This window comes from Orcinus orca, chromosome 14 (genome assembly GCF_937001465.1).
Source record: "Orcinus orca chromosome 14, mOrcOrc1.1, whole genome shotgun sequence".
NCBI lineage: Eukaryota > Metazoa > Chordata > Mammalia > Artiodactyla > Delphinidae > Orcinus > Orcinus orca.
The window spans coordinates 59,285,318-59,309,520 of record NC_064572.1 but is presented as its reverse complement, the minus strand read 5'-3'; the positions used below and the strand labels follow the sequence as shown (position 1 = coordinate 59,309,520).

Below are 24,203 nucleotides of genomic sequence, written 5' to 3'. Positions count from 1 at the left end.
TAATCACTTTTATTAGTGGTTCAGCAATAAATGTTCTTCACCATAAACTTCTTAGATTTCAGGTTATGCACATTTCCCTGTGAACTAATTATAACTCCACCCCTTCCTCTCTCACTCAGGAAAAGAGTGAAATGCAAGTGAGATTTAACGTTATTATAGGGATAACCTTGAATTTGCTCAATTCAATTTTCAAAAAAGTAGATCATTCGCAAACGCTGATATTTTGCCTCTTATCAGTAAGAAATTACTTATACCATGTCTTATGACTAATGAAGACATGGCAGGGTGTTGTAACACCTATGTGGAGGCCACATAGGAATCAGGGGTGGCTAAAGCTTGCCCATCTTCTGGCTTTTACTTGTAATCACACACCTAAAGGTCCAGATTCCACAGGTTCAGTCCCCACGTATTTGTACATTGCCAAGAGGTGAATGCAGAGGTGGTAGGGTGTGCTTGTAACACCGCTGAGTAGGAGTCCTGGTCTTAATAGCTCAGACACACCACCACACTGACAGGTGCACAAAGGGATGACATCCTGGTGAAAGACATGCTCATGGGAAGACATGTGACCAAATCTGGTTCCTCTTGGTTGATGTTTCTGAGTTTGGGCATGGGGACAGACATTTCACCCTAATCCTACTATGATAATTTTCTTAATGCAGAAAAACCTATACCTGCTGAACGCCACCGAGGGTCTAGTCACAGACAAGAAAATATGCAGTCACCAGTTTTTCCTCCTCCTCCCCAGAAGTAAGAATTCTTTCCTTTAAAACTAAGTTTCCTTGGGGCTTCCCTGGCAGTCCAGTGGTTAGGACTCCACGTTTCCATTACAGGGACCACGGGTTCAATCCCTGGTCGGGGAACTAAGATCCCACATGCCGCGCGGTGTGGCCAAAAAAGTTAAAGTTTCCTTAACACCTGCATTGTTACACTGCACAGAAACACTGGCTTGTTGTGATTGGTAAAGATTTAATATTTCATTGCTTCGCAATTAAATTTAAAAAGGTGTTAAGTAGGTAACAACTTTAAAAAAAACTGCTTAGAATTACAGAGACTGAACTAATATTTGGGTTAATTATTGGACTTCACTAAAAAATAACACTAGTCAAGTCTCCTCTTTTTATAAAATTAAAGGGGACAATTTTACTTATCCTGAAGGTTTTGGTGCCTCTCCTATCTTTAGATATGTTTTATTGGCCATTCCTGTTGATCCTTTGTGATGCACCTGTTCTGAGTATCTTCAGTGCAAGCAAAAAGTCAAACTTATTCATCTTGTGCTTTGCCCTTCAATTAATCTGAAATTCTTCCTTTCAGACCAATTCATCAAAAACCCATACCTCTGCCAAGTAAGTACAATGAAGGCACGGAGAGCAATATCAGGTATCGGTTAAGGCTGGCTCTTCACGTCTGAGCCACCTGGGGGTCCAGGGCAATACTGCCTCTTCCAGCTGGAGTATCTTAGTATCCTCTCTAGCTTGTTTCCTCATCCATAAAACGGGGCCAAGAATATTTATTTCATGGAGCTGTTCTGAAAAGTAAATAGATTTGAGATCATTTTTAGTTTTGATTGAATATTTTACTGGTCATACTGGTCATCTTTTATTTATTTAATTTTTTTCACAACAACAATACAACTATTTTCAAAATAAGATGATTAAGTAAAACAACATATTGTGCTTGGTACATAGAAGGTCCTCAGTAAATGATAGCTATTTAAATTGAATCTAAAATACATTTTAATGATCGTAAAATGTATCTACAGAGGGCACCCTGAAAAGAAGATCTGGCAGATATCTGGATAATTTTCCCTAGGCTAATAATACAATACCCTAAAAATATATGAAGTCAGACTCACAGAACACAGCTGCCCAAACCTTGATTTACTTTCTACTCAATGTAGGAAAAAAATGAAAACACAAAATAAAACCCTCCTGTACATGGAGAAGTTGGAAAATACTCCAAAGTAATCAAGATTCAATAAATTTAAATAAAGAGAATAATTATTATATACAAAAAGTATGTGTGTTTATATAAACATAAATCTGTTTCTTAGGCTTTAATTGGATTTTTGATTCATCTTAAATAAAAGAAACTTTTCTAAAATTCTGAACACAAAGTGAAATGGTATAGCTATAGAAATTTTATTGTATTTTTACTATGTAAAGCTTTATTATACCCTTTATTGTTTTTCAACCAAAGTCATTCTTTCAACTGACAAATACTTATTGACTGTCTGCCATGTGCCAGGCAATATTTTAGACCCAGAGGATACAGCAGTGAATAAAACAGAGTCCCTTCCTTTATGGAGCTTCTTTTCTACTAGAGGAGAAATAAACAACTAGATAAGCCATACAATATCAGGCAAATGTTAAAGTGATATGAAGAAAAATAAAGCAAGGTGGCAGTGGGTGGGCACAGAGAGGAATGGAGACAGTGAGGGCTGCTGTGGTCAGGGAAGACGTCACCTGTAAAATGGGGTCTGATAGCTCCTCCCATAAAGGGCGGAAGTGAAGGCAAAGTGAGCTAAGATGTGAGGACAGGGCTGGCACATATTCAGGGATCAGAAAATGTCAGCCTTGAACCCCCTCAACTGCCCAAACTGTGGAAACCACCAACCTCCTTGTACTATGTACTTTAGAAGAGCGTGACCTCCCACCCTATTTTTGCTGCTCCCACCCGGGAATACTGTCCCCACCTGTCAGAACACAGTCTTCCTTCATACTCAGCCCTCCTGGGCCTGCCAAGCCCTCATTGCTCCCTCCTGTTAACAATGGTGGCTGTCACCTTTGAACGTCCAGGGCACTTTTATCTGAAGCAGTTGGTTCATCTAAGCCTGTTTCTCTTGTAGACTTCCCCTCCTAAGAAAGGACAACTCTAGTTGCTCTGGTCAAAAACCTTAGAGTCACCCATGACTTCTCACTTGCTTTCCTTTTTTTTTTTTTTTTTAATAAATGTATTTATTTATTTTTGGCTGCATTGGGTCTTCGTTGCTGCGTGTGGGCTTTCTCTAGTTGCTGCGAGCGGGGGCTACTCTTCGTTGCGGTGCGCGGGCTTCTCACTGCGGTGGCTTCTTTGGTTGCGGAGCATGGGCTCTAGGCGCGCCGGCTTCGATAGCTGTGGCACGCGGGCTCAGTAGTTGTGGCTCACGGGCTTATTTGCTCTGCGGCATGTGGAATCTTCCCGGACCAGGGCTTGAACCCGTGTCCCCTGCATCGGCAGGCAGATTCTTAACCACTGCGCCACCGGGGAAGTCCCTTCACTTGCTTTCTTCACACCTTCCAGCCGTTCCTTCAAAATACATTTGGAATCCAGTCACTCTCACTAATTCTGCTGATGCCATCTGTTCCAAGCCACCATCACCTCCTGCCTGGGCTTGCAAGACTCAACTGACCTCCTCTCTCTGCTCTTGCCCCCTTCTATCTATTTCCAGCCCTGGAGTCAGAGTGACCTTGTTAAAAGACAGGCAAATCACACTATTCTGTCCAAAACCCCCCAAAAGCTTCCCATACCATGCTTGTTAAAGCCCAAGTCATGCTAAGTGTCCACTGGGTCCCACAAACCTGGTCCCTTCACCACCTCCTGTATGACTTCATCCCTTATTCTTCACCCCTTTTCTCACTGCAGTCCAGGCACAGTGGCCCCCTCTCTATTCCTCAAATATGCCAGGCCCTTGCATTCACTGTTCCCTACACCTGCAACATTGTTTCCTCAGATATCCACAGGCCTCCTCCCTCTCCACCTACAGATCTTATCCAAGTGTCACCTCAGTGAGGCTCTCCCTGACCAGCCTATTTAAACATACTACTTATCCGAAGATATCCCCCACCCACTTCCCGGCCTACTTTTCTTCATGGCACTTACGACTTTGTAATATTGTATATATATTTACTTGTGTCTTTATTGCCTATCTCACTCCGTTAAAATTTAAGCTCCAAGAGGGAGGGGCATTTTGCTGTTTTGTTGACTGCTGTATACTTCCAAAGCCTTGATCCATGGCAGGTACACCATAAAGAATGAATGAGTGAGTGGATGAATGAATGAATGAATACAGCTAAGTATTTTCTCCATTTCATGTGTCTCCATGTCTCCACATTTAGATGGTAAACTCCCTGAGGGAGTTTATGCCTTAGGGCAGAAATTCTCAATCATTTTGACCTCAGGACCATTCTAACACTGTTAAGATCATTGCAGACCCAAAGAACTATGGTTTATGTGTTTCTTTCTAACGATATTTAATGTATTAGTTAGAAGACATTTAAAACATTTATGAATCCATTTTTAAAATATTAAACTCATTACATGTTAACAACATATTTTTATGAAAAAAATATATTTTCCAAACAAAAGAAATTTAGGGGGAAGAGTGGCATTGTTTTACATTTTTAAAATCTCTTTAATGCCTGGAATAACAGAGGCAGCTGAATTCTCATATCTGCGTCTACATTCAATCTGTTACAATATGTTTTACTGGTCGAAGTATATGAGGAAAATTGGGCTTCACAGAGATATATATTTGGAAAAAACCTCGCAAACGCCCTGAAAGAATCTTGGGGATTCCCAGGGTCCTCAGACCTCACTTCGAGAAGCACAACTCTTAAGGATTTTTTGGTGTGTGTGATTTTTTTTATGTGTGTGATTTTTCAGTGTGTGTGTTCCTTGTAGCTCCCAGCACAGTGTTGAGGTATAGGCAGAGTAACTGCTCAAGATATAATGGGATCCACTGATTTTTCAAATCCCTTTCAGGATTTCCAGAAGGGGGAAGCCCAACTGTGGATGGCCCATTACCCAGCTTTTCATCTAATTCCAATTTGTCAGAACAGGTATGAAATGAACTCGTTATCAGTAAACTGCAGGAAAGGGCATGACTTCTTATAAGAGAGACTTTGGAGTGAAGCTTGGAAACAGATTCTATTTTAAGTGAGCCTGTGAGTTGTCATTTGCTGATGGGTACAGAATACATTTTTTTCCCAACTGTTAAGACTTTGCTCCATTTATACTAATTTGTATTCTGGATGCCATAAATAACAATTGGTGTTTCTTCAAAACTAGCAAAGAAGTGTGTTGTTTTTATTGTTCTTCCTCTCACATAGATTCTATTTAAACTATGTAATTGTTTCAGAATAGATCTGTGGAGGCATATGATATTAAAACACATAAAATAGCATAGTTTAAGAAAAGACAGAGAAAGGACTCGGTGTGCCCTTGGGCAAGTCTCTAAGCTTTCTCAAATGTAAAATAGGGATGATAGCAGGTATTCATCTTGCCTTCAAAGTTGTTACAAGAATCAAATAAGATATTTGTAAAAACACTTCGGAAATTATAAAACGCTCCACAAAGCAACAGTAAGATCATAATAGAAAGGGAGATTATAACTTATTTAGGAGAAAGGAATAAATGGTTCAGGAATCTAGCAGGATTAGGTCTCAAGTTCAAATACTAATTCTACCCCCTACAGCCAAATTGGGGAAAAGTCAATTATAATCCTTGTGGTTGATCAAAAGAAGCATAAAACTCATTTTCAGATTACTGGCGCAAATGTACTTAGGCCTTTCTGGTAATGCAAAATGGGACTTTGTTTCTAGTGCACAGAAGGTTCAGTGTCATTGAAGGGCCATCTCATGCTTAATAATGCCCTCTCACTCACAGGAAGCTGACGTTCACTGTAAACCATGGTACGCTGGTGCCTGCGATCGAAAGTCGGCCGAAGAGGCATTATACAGATCGAACAAGGTCTGACCATTTTAAAATCTCATGTTGTGCCCTCAGCCTATATCGGCACAGTTGTCATCCCGATAATATGCTAATTAAGTAATTGCAACAATTATGGATGCAGGGATCTTTTCTCTTTACTTACTCAAGAGGAACTGCCGTCCCCTCCTCTCTTGGAAGTACCTCCCTCTTTCTTTGTTCCTCTATCGTATTGCTGCTTATCCTTTCATCTATACATGGATCCATAGGCTCCACTGCTCTCCAAATAGTGGAAGAGAAGAAAGCTCTGGAGGGGATCTCTGTAAGGCTTGGTGCTACATGAGATCCAACCAGGAGTGAAATGTAGCAGACTATTTTGGATCAATGCTTGGGATAAACGATTGGGATCAAGGTGGCAAAAAGTACTGGGAAGTAAATTTTTGGAGAGTCGAAGCCCAGTCATATAGGAACACTAGAACAGTCTGGACAATCCAAGATTAAAGTGCCACTTTTCTTTTTCTTTCTCTTTTCTCCGCCCACTTGCACCTTGCCTTGTCAGAATATACTGGTTTTTCTGGGTTTTTTTGGCTGCACTGGGTCTTCGTTTGCTGTGTGTGGGCTTTCTCTAGTTGTGGCTAGCAGGGGCTACTCTTCGTTGTGGTGCACGGGCTTCTCATTGCAGTGGCTTATCTTGTTGCAGAGCACGGGCCCTAGAGTGCAAGGGCTTCCGTAATTGTGGCACGTGGGTTTAGTAGTTGTGGCTCATAGGCTCTAGAGCACAGGTTCAGTAGTTGTGGCACATGGGCTTAGTTGCTCCGTGGCATGTGGGATCTTCCTGGACCAGGGCTCGAACCCATGTCCCCTGCATTGGCAGGCAGATTCTTAACCACTGCGCCACCAGGTAAGTGCTTTTTCCCAGGTTTGATCAACTTTTATTGCATTCCTTCTTCCTGTTTTTGTCTATTTTTTGTTCATAATTTTTGAATTTATGATTGTAGAATATTTTACAAGATATTTAATTAAATTTGGAATGTTGTGTTACAATATTTTTTCTGCTTCAACATAAATTTTTGGAGAGAGAATTTTTATCAGCTGAAATGTTTTGATTCCCAATATCTGCTTTCTTCTTATAGCACTTTTGAATGGAATTTGTTTGATATATTTTTTTATTCATAGGCAACTTGTGAACATGGTTCCTAGTTCAAGAGTGCCCTTTAGGTTTGATCTTAATGTGTCCCTTCACACATTTCCAAAGCCTATAAACATAAGATCTTATTTAGTACCTCAAAATGCCAGCATTTACTTCTTTCAGAACTTCCTGTAAGTATATATTTTACTGAAGTATTTTCTTGCAAAATAATAAAACAAGCTCTAATTGGTAATAAAAATCATATACCTAAATAATTACCTTTTGAATATAATATAGGTATTTTTCATAAACTGATTTTTAACCTATGGAAATACAAGTAACACTAATCATAATTATTCTTTCTTTTAATAAACAGGATGGATCATTTCTTATTCGGAAAAGCTCTGGCCATGATTCCAAACAGCCATATACACTAGTTGTATTTTTTAATAAGCGAGTATATAATATCCCTGTGCGATTTATTGAAGCAACAAAACAGTATGCTTTGGGCAGAAAGAAAACTGGTGAAGAGGTCAGTAATTTCTCTTCTAATCCAACTCTATAACTATGTTTTGAGCACAATGCCATCATACTGTATTAGGTGCCAGAGATGTGGAGAAAGGATACAAGAGTACCTGGCCTAAGGCTTGCACATTGTCATAGAGTACGAGATAAAATACTATGTTTGGGCAGTATATCCTATGAGAGAACAGAGAGGAGGAACGACTGGTATGATGTAAAAGCTATATCTTTTATCCTGTTGCTTAATGAGGTCAGTCTGACTCGGCATTTTGTTTGCTTTGTTTTTTAGATGCCACATATAAGTGAAATCATATGGTATTTGTCTTTCTCTGTCTGACTTACTTCACTTAGTGTAATACCCTCTTGGTCCACCCATGTTGTCACAAATGGCACAATTTCACTCTTTTTATGGCTGAGTAATATTCCATTGTATATATATATATATATCACATCATCTTTACCTATTCATCTTTTGATGGACACTTAGTTTGCTTCCATATCTTGGCTACTGTAAATACTGCTTGTATGAACATCAGAGTGTACGTAACTTTTTGAATTAGTGTTTTCATTTTCTTTGGATATATACCCAGGATAGGAATTGGTGGATCATATGGCAGTTCTATTTTTAATTTTTTGAGGAATCTCCATGCTGTTTTCCATAGTTGTTGTACCAATGTACATTCCCACCAACAGTGCACACGGGTTCCCTTTTCTTCACATCCTCACAAGCATATTGTCTCTTGTCTTTTTGATAATAGCCATTCTCACAGGTGTGATGTGATATCTCATTGTGGTTCTGATTTTCATTTTCCTGATGATTAGTGATGTTGAGCATCATTTCATGTGCCTGTTGGCCATCTGCATGTCTTCTTCAGAAAAATGTCTACTCAGGTCCTCTGCACATTTTTTAATTAGATTGCTTATTTGTTTGTTTGATACTGAGTTACAAGAGTTCTTTATATATTTTGGATATTATCCCCTTATCAGACATATTATTTGCAAATATCTTCTCTCATTCAGTAGGTTGCCTTTTTCTTTTGTTGATGGTTTCCTTTGTTATGCAAAATCTTTTTAGTTTGGTGTAGTCCCATTTGTTTATTTGTGCTTTTGTCACCCTTGCTTGAGGAGACATGTCCAAAAAATATTGCTAAGACCAATGTCAAAGAGCATACTGCTTATGTTTTCTTCTGGGATTTCTATGGTTTCAGGTCTTACATTTAAATCTTTAATTCATTTTGAGTCTATTTTTTTTTTGTATATGGTATAATAAAATGGTCTAAAATTTTCTGTTCATCAAAGGTCACAATCAACAGAGTAAAAAGGCAACCTATGAAATGGGAGAAAATATTTGCAAATTATGTGTCTGATAAGAGGTTAATATCCAGAATATGTAAAGAACTCTTATAACTTTGTAGTATAGTTTAATGTAGTCCTATTTGTCTATGTTTTGTTTTGTTGCCTGTGCTTTTGGTGTAACATCCAAGAAATCATTGCCAAATGCAGTCTCGTGAAGCTTTCTCCCTATGTTTTCTTCGAGGAGTTTTATAGTTTGGAGTTTTATTTTGCTTTTAATAAAGTCTCAGATAGTTAGAAAATGCAAAACTCTGAAAACACAAAACACCGATCAAGACCAAATGGGTTTTAAAATATAGATTGCATTATCATTTCACACCAGTTAAACTTTAACAGAACTGTCTGCTTCTCCCTACTCACAAAAACATTCATTCTCACTAAAACCTTGATATGACAAATTTTTTAAACTATATGCTCCTCAACAGTAATCAGTAGTAGGATATGGTGGTGATCCTAGTAGGACAGAGTGACTTTGGATGGATGGTTACATTCTAAAGCCTCCCCAGGGACTTCCCTGGTGGCGCAGTGGTTAAGAATCTGCCTGCCAATGCAGGGGACATGGGTTTGAGCCCTGGTCTGGGAAGATCCCACATGCCGCGGAGCAGCTAAGCCTGTGCACAACTACTGAGCCTGTGCTCTAGAGCCCACGAGCACAACTAATGAAGCCCGTGCACCTAGAGCCCGTGCTCCACAACAAGAGAAGCCACTGCAATGAGAAGCCAGTGCACCGCAATGAAGAGTAGCTCCCGCTCGCTGCAACTAGAGAAAGCCCACGCGCAGCAACGAAAGACCCAATGCAGCCAAATAAATAAATAAATAATAAAAATTTTTTTAAAAAAAAATCCTCCCCAGGGGTCCAGTACTTCTATAAGAGGCTTAAGGGTAGGTGAGGGCGCTGTCCTTTTTAGTGGTACTGAAATTCACTCAGATAAAGTTTGAGCTCTCAGAGGGGCTCTGGACTTCCTTGTCCTGCTAGGAAACTCTGATAAACAGTGATTCTTCTTGGCTTAAAGAATCTTCATCCCTACCTCAGAATGAATAGATCAGAGCTTCACCCCACTCCCCAATTATCCAGCCTATGGATACCAAAATAAATACATATTATTATAATAGCATCTGGAAGTACTGAGAGAGTCCTTTAAAACACTTACTTAAATTATCTATAATAAAAAGATAATTTCTCCCATATACTGAACATCTGAATTGAAAAATGAAAACTTTGGTTACATGATGTCAACCATGTGGAGATCTTGAAAAGTCTGTTTGTCTGTATTTGTGTTTGGGTATTCATGGGTAGAAAAAGTAACTAGTTGATTAACTGTTTAACTTTTTTTGCAAATGTTTTGACATTATGTGGATACATATTGAGTATTTTATCACTCTGAGATCTGTTTGCTTTATTTTATTGACCATGGGATTTTGAGTTATCAAACAATTGTTTTTCTGTCCATGTATGAATATCTCAAATACACTGAATTAGTGTAGACCAAAAAAAAAAGTGTTAAGGGGAAACTGCAACTAAGTTATGCTCAATCCTTCATTCAGTCAAATCACAAATATGCCTCAAGTCCAGTCCTTACTTCAAACATTTCAACTCAGCTCAACCCCCTACTTCAAACATTTTAATCCCCAAACTCTGCAATACAGCAATCCTCAGAAATATTCAGAAGAGTGTAAGGACAGAATGAGATGCTTATTTGTATAAGCAAAGCAACTCTCTCCTATATTTACTGGGTTCAGAACACACTTTTTCACTTGGAATTCACTTCAAAGAGGTTGTACTATTTCATTTCCTGGTGTGTTAGTCCATAAATTTAACTTCCAACTGCATTCAGATTAACAATATGCTGTGCCAAACAAACAGAATGAATGTCTTTATGAATATCATAAAAACAATTCATTGGCAAGTACAGGAGGGCTGAATGATTGAAGAGAAAGTAAGAAATAAGGACTAAAGGTACTTGAAAGTCTCTGTCTCTCCTCCCTGACCTAATATTCAGAAGCCAATTATCTAAAAGACAACTGGTGTTTTGTTTGAAAAATGACTAGTATTCTGAATACTTTACTTATTTTAATATATAATATTTGGAAGCTATTCAAATAATTAATAAAGGCTTTTAAACATTTTTTATTCCAGATGTTTATCTTTATATGAAAAACTAAGAGAAAATGAAGTCATTTGTTGGTAACTGCTAAATTATATGGCAGTGTTGCAAAACAATTACCCCTTTAAAAAAATGACTCTAAATGCATTTATCTGATGATCATGAGCTTGTAGCACTTTTGTATAATCAATGCATTTCATTTCTTGGTCTGTGTTATACTTATTTTATCTTTCACTTAAAACATTGATCATTTTTCAGAAAAAAATTGTGATAGCCTTAAACTAAAACCAATAGACAATAGGAATTAATATACGGAAAAATATGTATGTATAGTAAGAGCCTAGCATGAAATTATTAACTAGGCACTAATTTCGCTCTAAACTTACTGAGAGCTAAAGCAAAAATGGGCATATGAAGGTTTATAAAGGTTTCCTTATTTATTCAAAAAAAAGAACACAAAAACAAACATGAATTAACCTGGGAAATAACTCTCTTCACATTAAATTCTAACATTAATTTACTACATCAGTCCTTGTATCTAATACATGCAACATAACAGATAATCTATGTTTTATAAAAATGTAGAGAAATTCAATGTATGACAGTTTTACACTTGGCACTAAATAAAAAACAAAATATTAAAATATTACATCATAACTCAATAAAGTAATTTTCTCTAAGAAGTTATACTAATTGAGGATGTCAGTTGCATTTTCAGTCTCATTGAATGGCCAGGGTCTGCCACCTCAAAGGTTACAGCCATTGTTAAATTAGACTTTTTTGGATAGAATGTCATCTGGGACCTAGTAACTCTGACTAACTTGAAAGAGTTGGAGAAGATGGGAGGAGTGGAGTTCACTATTAATATAAATGCCAATTTATAATTCATCTATGTTTTCTTGTTCTAGTACTTTGGAAGTGTTGCTGAAATCATCAAGAATCATCAACACAGTCCCCTGGTTCTTATTGACAGTCAGAATAACACAAAAGATTCCACAAGACTGAAATATGCAGTTAAAGTTTCATAAATTAAAAAAAATTTTTTAAAGGAAGTCAACATCATTGCTTCAGACATTTTACCTACTTCTACTTTTGAGGAAAAAGTCCAAAAACTTCATATTTTGGATTATGAATCGTCCAGTAATAAAATAGAAGATGAGGAAGCTGTTGAGGTGGTCGTCGATTTCCTTATAAGAAGCTCACATGGACATGTTCTGTTGCCTGACTTGATGAACTGTTAATATCTGGTGAGGCTGAGAATATGCTACTAATATTCTCCAAATAAATGTCTTTATTTAAAAAAACAGGTGTAAAGTATTTTCAGTCATGTAAGAAAATAACGTGCTACTTCCTGAAAAAGAAAATGATGCTCTTGGATAAAACAAAGCTGCTGAAAATTTAGACCACCACAATGGTCCTAGTGCCCCAGTGTAACTAGGATGCCTACTGTCAGTGCTTGACAATTGCCTTGGTTAAAATTTTAATGTGTAGAAAATAAAATATAGATAATATATGATATTTATAAATACAAATAAGGGGGATGTAATGGTTCCTTTTTGTGAGCTCCCAACCATGGGAGATGTATACAGATACGAACTTTCTTATCCATGATTATGTTGTTAGCTTAGCTTATTAAATATAATTGTACCCTCTTTGATCTGCATGTCTATTAAATGGACCCTAAACTTGATATGAGGTTCAGAGTGGGATGAGAGCAAAACTAGATTAAAAGCCTAGGGAAACAGCCCACAGAACAGGGGCAGAAAAGCAGACATTGATGAACACTCAGGAATAAAAGAGATACCATTGTGAGCAGCCATATCCAAGGTCTTAGGTTGTCCCAGCAATGTATTATACTCTGTCATATCAAAGCTTTTTATCCTACTGTGCACTTTAGACAGCACTGAAATGATAAAGCAGCTAATTAAGATAAATCTAATAATTAAATGAGGAATGCACTTGATCACTGAGTAAGACAGCAATCTGAAAGGATTTTGAAATTCTAGAAGGTTATGAACTCACAAACTCACTTATAAAAATAACTGTATTCTTAAATGTCATAATACCCCCCTTTCACTTTTATATTTATTTGTTTACTCACCATTTCCAGCGCTCTTAATTCCTTTGTATAGATCTAATATCCACCTGGTATCATTTTCCTTCCACATGAAGAATTTCTCTTAACATTTAAGATAGAGCAACTTTACTGGTGATGACATATCTTAGACTTCTCTTTTGTGAAATTTTCTTTGTTTTATCTTCATTTTTGAAGGGTAATTTTGCTAGAGAAAGAATTCTAGGATGACTTCAGTACCTTAAAGATATCATTCCACTCTTCTGGCCTGCAGCGTTTCTGACAACAAGTCTGCAGTAATTCTTATCTTTGATTCTCAGTACATAATGTGTGCTTTTTTTCTCCGGCTGCAATAAAACTTTTCTCTTTATCACCTGTGATGATGAACATGTGATTATAATGTGTCTTGGTATGGTTTTCTTTTCCCTGCTTGAGCTTCATGTTGCTTCTTGGATCTTTGTATTTATAGCTTTCATCAAATTTAGGGGAAAAGTTTCAATTATTATTTTTTCTTCAAATATTTTTTCTGTTATCCTTCTTCTCCTCCCCTTCAGGGACTCCAGTTACATGAATGTCACACTACTTGATATTGCCCCAGCGTATGGCAGCCATGGAGGTGCACTGTTTGGATCTCCCATCAGGAAAAAATTTGGCATTCAGCTGTAGGAGTGCAATTAGCTGACAGCCTTTAGCTGTTAATGCCTTCAGAATCTGCCTTGGGTTTTGAGCCAAGCCTATGCTCTTCCTAAGCAGCCCTCAGTCTCGCTAATTCTGCCCAACATGGAATTCCTCTAACTAATGGATAGTCTTTAACCTAAAGTATCCATTGAGTTGGCTGACTTTGTCAGTGGTGCATGGAAGTCTGAGGCTTTCTATACCTAATTCTGCTTCCACTCACCAACCTTTTCTTTCACCAGTATCAGATCTGCATTACGGTGTGAAAGCTTTTCTTACTCAATCTTGCTCCATCCCCCAGGCATTACTGTCCAATAAACCTCTTGTACTCCTAATTACATCTCAGCATCTTCTCCCCAGAAGACCCAAATGACAGATTTAGTACCAGGAGTAGTTTCAAGAAAGTAGGCATTAAGATGGCATCTTTGAACCAGATTACTCACCACCCAGTTGACAATAAGGACTCCATCCTTGGGGTATTTGAGGCATGAACCATCCCTGGTACAAAGTGGTGACCCAATTGCTAATCTCCTGCAGTGGGAGAGAAGAAAAAGCTGAAGACCAAACTCAGGATTTAATACAGTTGCTGAACTGCAAAACTTTTTTTTTTTTTTTTTTTTTTTTTTGGCCACACTGTGTGGCTTGTGGGATCTTAGTTCCCTGACCAGGGATCAAACCCAGGCCCACAGCAGTGAAGCACTGGGTCCTAACCACTGGACCTCCAGGGAATTCCATGCAAAGATAATCTAATGCTAAACCAAGACAGGTCTGTCCAACCAAGGTCAGAGTCCTAGTTCAAAAACCCTGAGACCCTGACAGATGGGATGAGAACATCTGGGGATGAATGATGGTAAAACCATCATTAATGGTGAATGCCACCAATTATTTGGCTTCCCAGACTCCTCTGAACTCTCAGAGTCAGCAGAGTTAACCCCTGTCATTAAGAAATAGCATTCTGCCTGTGTGGGAAGACACTGCAGAGGCCTCTCCCCTGCAAGGCAACAGAAATACCCCTCAGGATATGCCCCTACCTTCTGTCTGGGCTGCTAGGCCAATAACTAAAGTTAAGTTGCAGCTTAAATCAGCTATAAATGTGCTAGGCCTGCTGAGGGAGGAAAGAATACATCCTGAAAGAGACTGATGAATTAGGCACCATGTACTGGCAGGAGCTGAGGGAGTACCATGGAACTAGATTTTGAGAATACTTGAGCAAAGAAGCCAGAATATAAGATTGGATAAGGAATAATTTATTAACTTAAGGGCGCTTCTCAGGATACATAATTTAATACTCTGGCAATGACCCTAGGAGATGATGCAAACTCATTGAGTGGCTCCTGGAAGACGAGAAAAAGTGATGACCTTCACTGATTGAGGGTGAAATGCCTGAATTGCTATGGCAGATAGTAGAGGAGAGAATTAAAAGGCTCAGGGAACTGAGCGTGCTGGAGTGGATATATTATGTGAGGGCAGAAGGCCCACCAGAGAATTATGTCCCAAAGGACAAGTGTGATGACCAAGGCCATTAGAAATGCACTGGTAAGAAAGGAGCAAATATCACTAAGAAGTTCACTGGTAGCCCTGTTCTGCTGGCCAGGGCTAATGGTAGCTAGGGCTAATAGTCTAAACCCTGGGACATTGATAGCAGCACTTACATATCAGAAGCCAGGGGGGTCTCAATTATCATAACAAGATTAGGATACCAATCAAGGGGGCTCACAGAGTTGTGGATAAGGCTAACAGAATATGGCATCAATTGAGGCAGAGTATGGGCCAATAAGGGTGCTGCTTTATATATATATATACATACATATATATCCCTCCCTCCCTGCTTCCAGTGTGCTTTTTCCCTATCAGTGGATTAGGGAAGCCCAGTGACAATCACTCTCCTCTGAGTTTCTCAGCCACCTAGCAGGTCACTTTTTGCAGACCAGTTCTGGGCTGTGGCGTCTTCCACTGAGCTTTTCTGCAGCACCCCCAGGCCAGGTTCTGCTAACTGGCTTTATCCCACCAGTTCTCACCAATGAATTTCTCTCAGCCACCCAGTAGGCTCTAGCTTGGCCACACCCTCTATGAGTTTGTCTGCCACTCGGTGAGGAAACTTCCTGTGGACCAGCTCAAGGCTGCCAGCACCTTCCAGTGAGTTTCTTTAACTCTTAGCAGGAGTAGACCAGCTCTAGCTGACCAGCACCCTCCAATGAGTTTCACAGCCACTGTATTGACTATTCCCACAAACCGGCTCAGCCAGGTCTGCACCTTCTAGAAAATTTCTTCACTATCAGCAGCCTGAATGTCCCTGTGGCAGCTACAACCTCTTCAACAAGGCCTGAATCTCAGACTAGGGGTTGGTGAGACCTATTCTAAGTGCTTAGTTTCTTCCTTGCTTATTCTCACTTGTCATTTCTGCATTCCTTAATATCCAATTTTCCCCTTCTAATAGTTAACCAACTTTTACTAGTTGATAATTTTAATGGTATTATTGAGATATAATTAACATACTATAAAATTCACCCACTTAAAACTATACAGTTCAGTGGGTTTGACTATATTCAGAGTTGGGCAACCGTTACCACAATCTGCTTAGAATCTTCTCACATCAAAAAGAAACTCCATACCTACAAGCAGACACTCTCCACTCTCCCCGAGCTCCCATCCTAGTCATCCACTGATCTAGTTTGTCTCTATAGACTTGCATATTTGACATTTCATATGAATGGGATCATACAATATGTGGTCCTTTGTGACTGCCTTCTTTCACTTAGCCTACTGTTTTCAATGTTCATCTATGTTATAGTATCAGTACTCTATTTCTTTTCATTGCTGAATAATATATTATATAGATATACCATATTTTGTTTATTCATTAATCAATTGATGGACATTTGAGTTGTTTCCACTTTTTGGCTATTATGGATACTACTACCATAAACAATTTTGTTCACGTTTTCGAGTGAATGTATGTTCTTCATTTCTTTTGGGTATATATCTAAAAGTGGAATTTCTGCGTCCTATGGCAAATATACTTAACAGTTTGAGGAACACCCAACTGTTTTCCAAAGTGACTACACCATTTTACATCCTGACTAACAGTGTATGAGTTTCTGTTTCTCTGCATACTCATCAATCGTTGTTATTGTCTTTTCAACTGTAACCACCCTAAAGCGTGTGAAGTAATATCTCATTGTGCTTTGGATTTGTATTTCCCTAATGACTAAAAATGTTAACCATCTTTTCATGTTGTTATTAGCTATTTGTATATCTTCTTTGCAGAAATGTCTATTCAAATCCTTTGACAATTTTTCTTTTTTTTTTTGGGCTGCATGGCTTGTGGGATCTTAGTTCGCCAACCAGAGATCGAACCCGGGCCCTCGGCAATGAAAGCGCAGAGTCCTAACCACTGGACTGCCAGGGAATTCCCTCCTTTGACCATTTTTTAATTGAGTTGTTTGTCTTTTTATTATTGAGTTGTAATCATTCATGTGTATTCTGGGTGCAATTCCCACATTAGATATATGATTTGAAAGTGTTTTCCCCCATTTTGTGGATTGTCTTGAGTTCTTTGAAACACAAATGTTTTCAATTTAATGGATTTCAACTTATATGTTTCTAATATTTTAATCATTTTATCTCTAACATGTAGGTCTTTGATCCATTTTGAGTTATCTTTTATACATGGTATGGAGGAGTATCTAAATACATTCTTTTGCATGTGGATATCCAGCTGTTGAAGCAGTATATGTTAAAAGATTATTCTTTCCATGTTGAATTGTTTTGACATTCTGGTCAAAAATAAATTGATCATTAATGTTTGGGTTTATTTCTGGACTCTCAATTCTATTCCACCAATCTATATGTCTATTCTTACATCAGTACTACATTGTCTTGATTACAGTAGCTTTGTGGTAAGTTTTGAAATGGGGAAGTGTGAGTTTTCCAATGTTATTCTTCTTTTCAAAATTGTTTTGGCTGGTACTTCCCTGGTGGTGCAGTGGTTAAGAATCTGCCTGCCAATGCAGGGAACAAGGGTTTGAGCCCTTGTCCAGGAAGATCCCACATAGCACAGAGCAACTAAGCCCACGTGCTACAACTACTGAAGCCCACGTGCCTAGAGCCCGTGCTCCACAACAAACAGAAGCCACTGCAATGAGAAGCCCTCACACTGCAATGAAGAGTAGCTCCTGCTTGCCACAACTAGAGAAAGCCTGCGCACAGCAACAAAGACCCACACAGCCAAAAATAAGTAAATTAATTAATTTTAAAAATTGTTTTGGCTATTCTGTATCTTGTGTTTCTATATGAATTTTAGAATCAGCTTGTCAATTTCTGGCAAAAAGGCAGCTGAAATTTTGACAGGGCTTGTATCAAATCTGTGAATCAACTTGGGTAGTACTGCCATCTTAAAAATAAATGCACAAACATGTCATGTTTCTACACTTATTTAGGTCTTCTTTAATTTCTTTCAACAATGATTTGTAGTTTCAGTGTAAAAGTCTTGCATTTCTTCAGTCAAATTTATTCCTAAGCATTTTATTCCCTTAGATGCCAAGTGGAATTTTTTTCTTAATTTCACTTTGATTGCTCACTGCTAAAGTATAGAAATAGAATTGATTTTTCTATTGATCTTGTATTCTGCACCTTTGCTGATCCCTTTTATTAGTTATGAGGTTTTTTTTTTTTTTTTTTTTGCGGTACGCGGGCCTCTCACTGTTGTGGCCTCTCCCGTTGCGGAGCACAGGCCCCGGATGCGCAGGCTCAGCGGCCATGGCTCACGGGCCCAGCCGCTCCGCGGCATGTGGGATCTTCCCGGACCGGGGCACGAACCCGTGTCCCCTGCATCGGCAGGCGGACTCTCAACCACTGCGCCACCAGGAAAGCCCAGTTATGAGGTTTTTTAATGGATTGCTTAGGATTTTCCACACATAAGATCATGTCACCTAAAAATAGAGATATTTTAATTCTTCCTTTCCCATTTGGATGCCTAACTGCCACCAGTACAATGTTTAACAGACACAGTGAGAGTGGACATCCTTTCTTGTTCTTGATCTTAAAGAGAAAGTTGTCAGTCTTTCACCCTTAAGTTTGATGTCAGCAGAGTCCTATAAATAAAAAACCTCATTCCTGGTATCAGAGGGAAACAAAACAGACTTCATTCATAGAGAATTGTAATTATTTGACTACTCTGGTGACTTCCTGGAAGATTGGCTATTGCCTGACATGAAGCTGGCAGAGAGATACAGCTGCTACCTAGGGGCCATGTTGAAAACATTGACAGGCAGATGTTTTAGTCGCTGCTGTCTGATGCGATAGATAAAATTTGAGGCGATTTGGTTACGGTTATCCCTAACCAAAAAGCTAGGGAGAAAAGCAATAGGGCTTTGTAAAGCTTTAACATACTCCTGGGAATCTAGAAGGTCACACGCATGCCCACGGCTGTGTGTACACTAAGGAAAGACCTAAGAATGCCATAAGCTCTCCTATCTGGCTGACCTGGAGGCTCTGCTGAAGTAAGAAGTGAAGGCTAAGGCAGAGCTGTAAACTGCCTGGCTAAGTGCGGCAGGGTCACCACAAAAACACACACAGTGTCCCTTGGTAAACACTGAGAGACTTTTTCATTCCAAGTATATAAGGAATTCTCTGTCCAATCATCAGCTGACCATTAAGCTAACATTACAGAGACTTTATTGGTGACACATAACAAAGAATAAAGACTTTACAAACTTAGCTCAGAAAAGTTACTAGACAAACAAACAAATACAACAAGCAAAAATGACAACAAACCCTGGAGGGTGTGTGTGGGGAGGTGGAGAACCTGATTTTCAGCGTTGCCGCATTATAATATTTTAAATGTCCTGTTTACAACAAAAAAATTGCAAGGCATGTAAACAAAGAGGAAAGTATTGCCCAGACACACAGAAAAGCAATCAATAAAAATCCTGAAAAAGCCCAGGCACTGGATTTTCTAAACAAAGATTTTAATTTAGCTATTTTAAATATGTTCAAAGAGCTGAAACTATGTTTAAAGAATGAAAAAAAAGTAAGACAATGATGTCTCAACCAAATAGAGAATATAAATAAATAGAATTTATGAAAAGAATTTTTAATTCTAGAACTTTCAATTATAGAGTTGAAAAGTAAAATAACTGAAATGAAAAATTCACTAGAGGGGCTCAGCAACAGATTTGAACAGGCAGAAGAAGGAATCCATGAACTTAAAGATAAGTCAATTGATATTGCCCATGTTGAGAAACAGAAACACAAAAAATGAAGAGAAATGGACAGAGCCTGAGAGATCTGTGGGACACTATCAAGCATAACAGCATATTAAAAAGTGAGTCTCAGGGCTTCCCTGGTGGCGCAGTGGTTGAGAGTCCGCCTGCTGATGCTGGGGACGTGGGTTCGTGCCCTGGTCCGGGAAGATCCCACATGCCGCGGAGCGGCTAGGCCCGTGAGCCATGGCCACTGAGCCTGCGCGTCCGGAGCCTGTGCTCCGCAACGGGAGAGCCCACAACAGTGAGAGGCCCACGTACCGCAAAAAACAAAACAAAACAAAACAAACAAAAAAAAGTGAGTCTCAGAAGGAGAGAAAAAAAAGCATCAGAAAGAATATCTAAAGAAATAAAAACTTCCCAAATTTGATGAAAAACATTAGTCTATCAACCCACAAAGCTTCAAGAACTTCAAGTAGGATAAACTTAAAATGTGCACACAAGGCATATCATAATCAAGCTATTGAAAGACAGAGAATCTTGAAAGCAGCAAGAGAGAAGTGACTCATCACATACAAAAGGTTCTCGGTAAGATTAACAGCTGATTTCTCATCAGAAACCATGGAAGCAAAATGGCAGTGAGATGACATAGTCAAAGTTCTGCATAGAAAAAACTGCCAAGCAAGAATTCTATATTCAGCAAAACTAACCTTCAAAAAGGAAAGAAAAATTAACACATTTTCAGATAAACATTGCTAGCAGAACTGTTCTACAAAAAAAGTTCTTCAGGTTTAAAGGACACTACATAGTAATGCAATTCCACACAAAGAAATACACAACTGATAAATGTAAATACAAATACCAGCATAGGTAAATATAAAAGACAAAAAATACATACATTTTACTTGTAACTTTTCCTCCCTCTCATTTAAAAGAAAAATGCATAAAGCAATAATTATAAATCTACGTTGATGGGCACACAATTTATAAAGCTATATAATCTGTGACAATAACAGCATGGGGGGAGGTGGAGAGATGAAGCTACAGAGCAAAGTTTTTATTATTGAAATTAAATTGGTATTAATCCAAACTAGGTGAAATAGATCAGCTTTACAATGTCTTCTTCTAATAAAAACTCGATATATCTTTTGTCTCTTATTTTTTCATTTGTGATTTTGGTGATGACACCAAAGAAGAAGTCTAATAAGGCTTTGACTAAACAAGGGTCATAAATATTTACTTCTGTATTTTCTACTACAAGATTTATAGTTTTTTCTTACATTTAGGTTTATACTCCCTTTTGAGTTAATTTTTGTGTATGTGGTGTGAGGAAGACTGTTTTTCTTCATTTTATTTTCTGTCTGTACTTCATATTTCACAATTTCTATCTATCTTCAGGTTTGCTGATTCTTCTGCCAGTTCAAATCTACTGTTGAGCCTCTCTAGTAAATTTTTCACCTTGGTTATTGTACTTTTCAACTCAAGAATTTTCATTTCATTCTTTTTTTGTAATTTCTATCTTAATATTTTCCATTTGACGAGACATTGTCAGTATACTTTAATTCTTTAAATCTGGTTTCCTTTAGGTCTTTGAACCTATTTATAATAGCTGCTTAACATTTATCCTACATCTGGTACCCCTCAAAGGAAGTTTCTATTGCCTTTTTCCCTCATATGTCGCACTTTGCTGTTTCTTTGAATGTCTAATTTTATATTGAAAGCTGGACATTTTAGGTAACATATTGTAGGATCTCTGCATACTCCTCGCCCACTCTGGACTTGTTTTTAGTAATTTGGCTAAACTAATTCACCAAGTCTTTTTCCCCTCACAGTATGCACCCTCTGTTGTCACTGCTCAACTTGTTTCCCCCTCATTTTTATCTTTAAGCCTGACTTCCTAGGGGTTGCTTTCAAGTCAACACCACCTAGCAACCAGCCAGATTGATCAAAGGTTGTGCTTAAGCCCCCTGAATCAGTAAGAGATTTACACCCTTTACCATTGGATCTGTGACTTGGAGGCTGCTTTCACTGTTTAGGGAGTTTACAAGATTTGCCCTACATTCAGCAAGTGTTGCTCCTATGCGGTTGCAGCCTTGAGCATGCACACATTCTTTCTGATTACAAAGGACGTCTGCAGTTTTATTCAGACTTTCTCTCTCTCTCATCTTTAAGCTTCTCAGTGATATCTAGTGGTATCACCAGCAACTGTTAGCCTTCAGTAACTGCTAGATGATTGCTCTATTGTTTTCAACAATACTATAGGGTATAAATTGCTCCAGTCTGATCCAGATAAAGTCAGGCCCCAGACAGCCTGTTTACCAAATCTTTGAAGCTCACTCTAACCCTCCCCTGAACAGGACCCCTGTGCCTCTGTGCTATGGAGCAGGTTGTGGGGTGGGGGAATGTTGGGAAACTGGGTCTACATTGAATGCTCCCTGAATACTCCCTGTGGAACACCTGTGCTGGTGGCTGGGGAAGGCATAGGAGGAGACTAGAATGTGCCAAGGTTCACCAGCTGCTGAATGTACATACAATAGCTCTCCTGCCCCAAGAAAGCTGGGAGAGATGTATGCTGCCACATGACTGCCAATCCGACCAGAGCAGGTTAAGTCGCTTATAACAGAGCTGTGAGGGAAAGGGGGACTGCACAGTTCTGTAGCTGCCCTGTCCTGATTTTTATACTGCATGAATTAGGAATGGGGCAATGGGCACCACTACCCAGCTGCCACCACCTTATTCAATACAAGCCTTCTGTGGGGCACAAGAATGGAAAATGAGATCTTCTGAACAGCAGTATATTTAACCTTACACCCAGAAACACTGTATTTCTCCCAGTTAGGTTCTGTGGTTTTTCTTTTGGAAGCTTCACACAATTTTTACTTTGTGGCTCTTATTATAAATGGGTCTTCTTTTATTGCCTCCCAAATGATTACTCTTAAGTGTTCAGAAAACTATTTCTCAACGTACTCTCTTGGATTTTCAAAATACTGAAATAAAGTCATTTGCAAATAGTATTTTGGTCTCTCTCCAAGTTTTCATTTTGCTTTCCTACAACAACATAGCAATAAGTTATGAAATAATTGATGACAGTAGGCACCTATGTTTCACTACTTAATTGAAAGAGGCAATTTGAGTTGCAACCTGAATATAACCTTCACTTTTGGTTGAAGGACTCTAAATTATTAAGGAAGAATTCTTCTTTTAACATATTAAAAATGTTTCTACTAGGCATTAATATTTTTTATAAGTACATTCTTGGCATTGACTAAAATCATGATTTTCAAAATTGATGTACATTAACATTCCTCCTACATTACTCAAGTTTACACTATGATAATTTATGATGTTCACTTTTTAAAGAAAAAAGATTCTTAAACTTGGGGCATTTATTAACAGAAGTCATTTTAGACAGAGAAATAGTCAAAAAATAATTCAAATAAGATTATCAAACACCTCTTCCAAGATATTGGCTACTTCTTGTCTAGTTATTAAAGGAAGCATACTTAAAGCAATGAATACCCAAATCAACAAAGCTGATCCTATTTCAGCTCTCCATTATAGGGAAATTCTTTTGCAAATACTGCACTCTTAACTAACACCCCCCAGCAAGTTTTACCAGGTGAGATCCCCAAGGCACTTTGCTGAAAACAAAGATCGTAACAAATTGTTGTGACAAGGAACAGAGCCAACACCTCAACACAAATGGGACATATCCTAAGTAAGCAGATGTCAATGGTGAAAAGGAATCTTACTAAAAAGAAAAAATCTGAAGTGAGTTGCATGGAATTAATACAACATTCTGTTTTCAGCTAACCTCCATTTCCCCCCATCCTAAAGAATTCCTATTACTTTTTCTCACCAGTGATTTCAAGTCACTAAAAGAACTAGTATCTATTTCTCATCTAACCTGGACATAAATTCTCACAGCAACTGATCTCATTTTTAATCTCTCCATAAATTGCATTACCCTTAGCACACAAAAGACCTATCTACTTCACCCACTAATTATTTTCATTACCTTTACATTCACTTCACTTTCAAACAAATACATCTACCTTGGTTAACTGTATATACATACATTTTAGTTTTTATACTTGTAACTTTTATATAGCTGGTGTATATCACAAAAAAAAACTATACCAAACTTCTGTTTTGAATAAAAATCTCAATCTAAAAACCGATCTTTGAGAGAAAGCAAGGGTTGGTAAACCATTTCATGGGCCAAATTTGGCCCACTGACAGGTTTTTTTTAAACAAAGTTTTATTAAAATACAGGCAAACTCATTCATGTGTCATCTATGGCTGCTTCTGCATTATGACAAAGTAGTTAACAACAGAGACTAAATGGCCTACAAAGCCTAAGTTATTTGTCTGACCCTTTACTGAAATACCTGACTCCTTAATGAAAACAAAAATTTTTATAAAAAACTATTAGAATTCAATCTGTGCTGAAT

The 24,203-nt window shown here is 38.3% G+C and overlaps 2 protein-coding genes across 26 annotated transcripts in view; one reads left to right on the top strand and one right to left on the bottom strand.

The window, feature by feature from the left end:
* BLNK (B cell linker) overlaps positions 1–12,101 on the top strand; it is a 75,455-nt gene extending 63,354 nt beyond the window's left edge. For 2 of the 4 annotated variants that reach the window (XM_004268385.2, XM_033425664.2), the window contains 6 exons: positions 663–750; positions 1,315–1,346; positions 4,744–4,820; positions 5,647–5,730; positions 7,194–7,349; positions 11,706–12,101. In XM_004268385.2, the coding sequence (XP_004268433.1) occupies positions 663–750; positions 1,315–1,346; positions 4,744–4,820; positions 5,647–5,730; positions 7,194–7,349; positions 11,706–11,825 (557 nt within the window). In that variant the 3' untranslated portion in view covers positions 11,826–12,101. The remainder of the gene's footprint in view (positions 1–662; positions 751–1,314; positions 1,347–4,743; positions 4,821–5,646; positions 5,731–7,193; positions 7,350–11,705) is intronic. The other 2 variants (XR_007471290.1, XM_033425665.2) reach the window with 2 other exon arrangements.
* ZNF518A (zinc finger protein 518A) overlaps positions 1–24,203 on the bottom strand; it is a 92,197-nt gene that overhangs the window by 14,387 nt on the left and 53,607 nt on the right. For 7 of the 22 annotated variants that reach the window (XR_004482595.2, XR_004482590.2, XR_004482599.2 and 4 more), the window contains 2 exons: positions 13,990–14,077; positions 1,338–1,528 (listed from right to left, as the gene is read on the bottom strand). The gene's annotated coding sequence lies outside the window, so the exon portion shown is untranslated. Of the gene's footprint in view, positions 1–1,337; positions 1,529–3,031; positions 3,289–12,898; positions 13,327–13,989; positions 14,078–24,203 lie in introns of all 22 variants that reach the window. The other 15 variants (XR_007471288.1, XR_007471282.1, XR_007471287.1 and 12 more) reach the window with 5 other exon arrangements.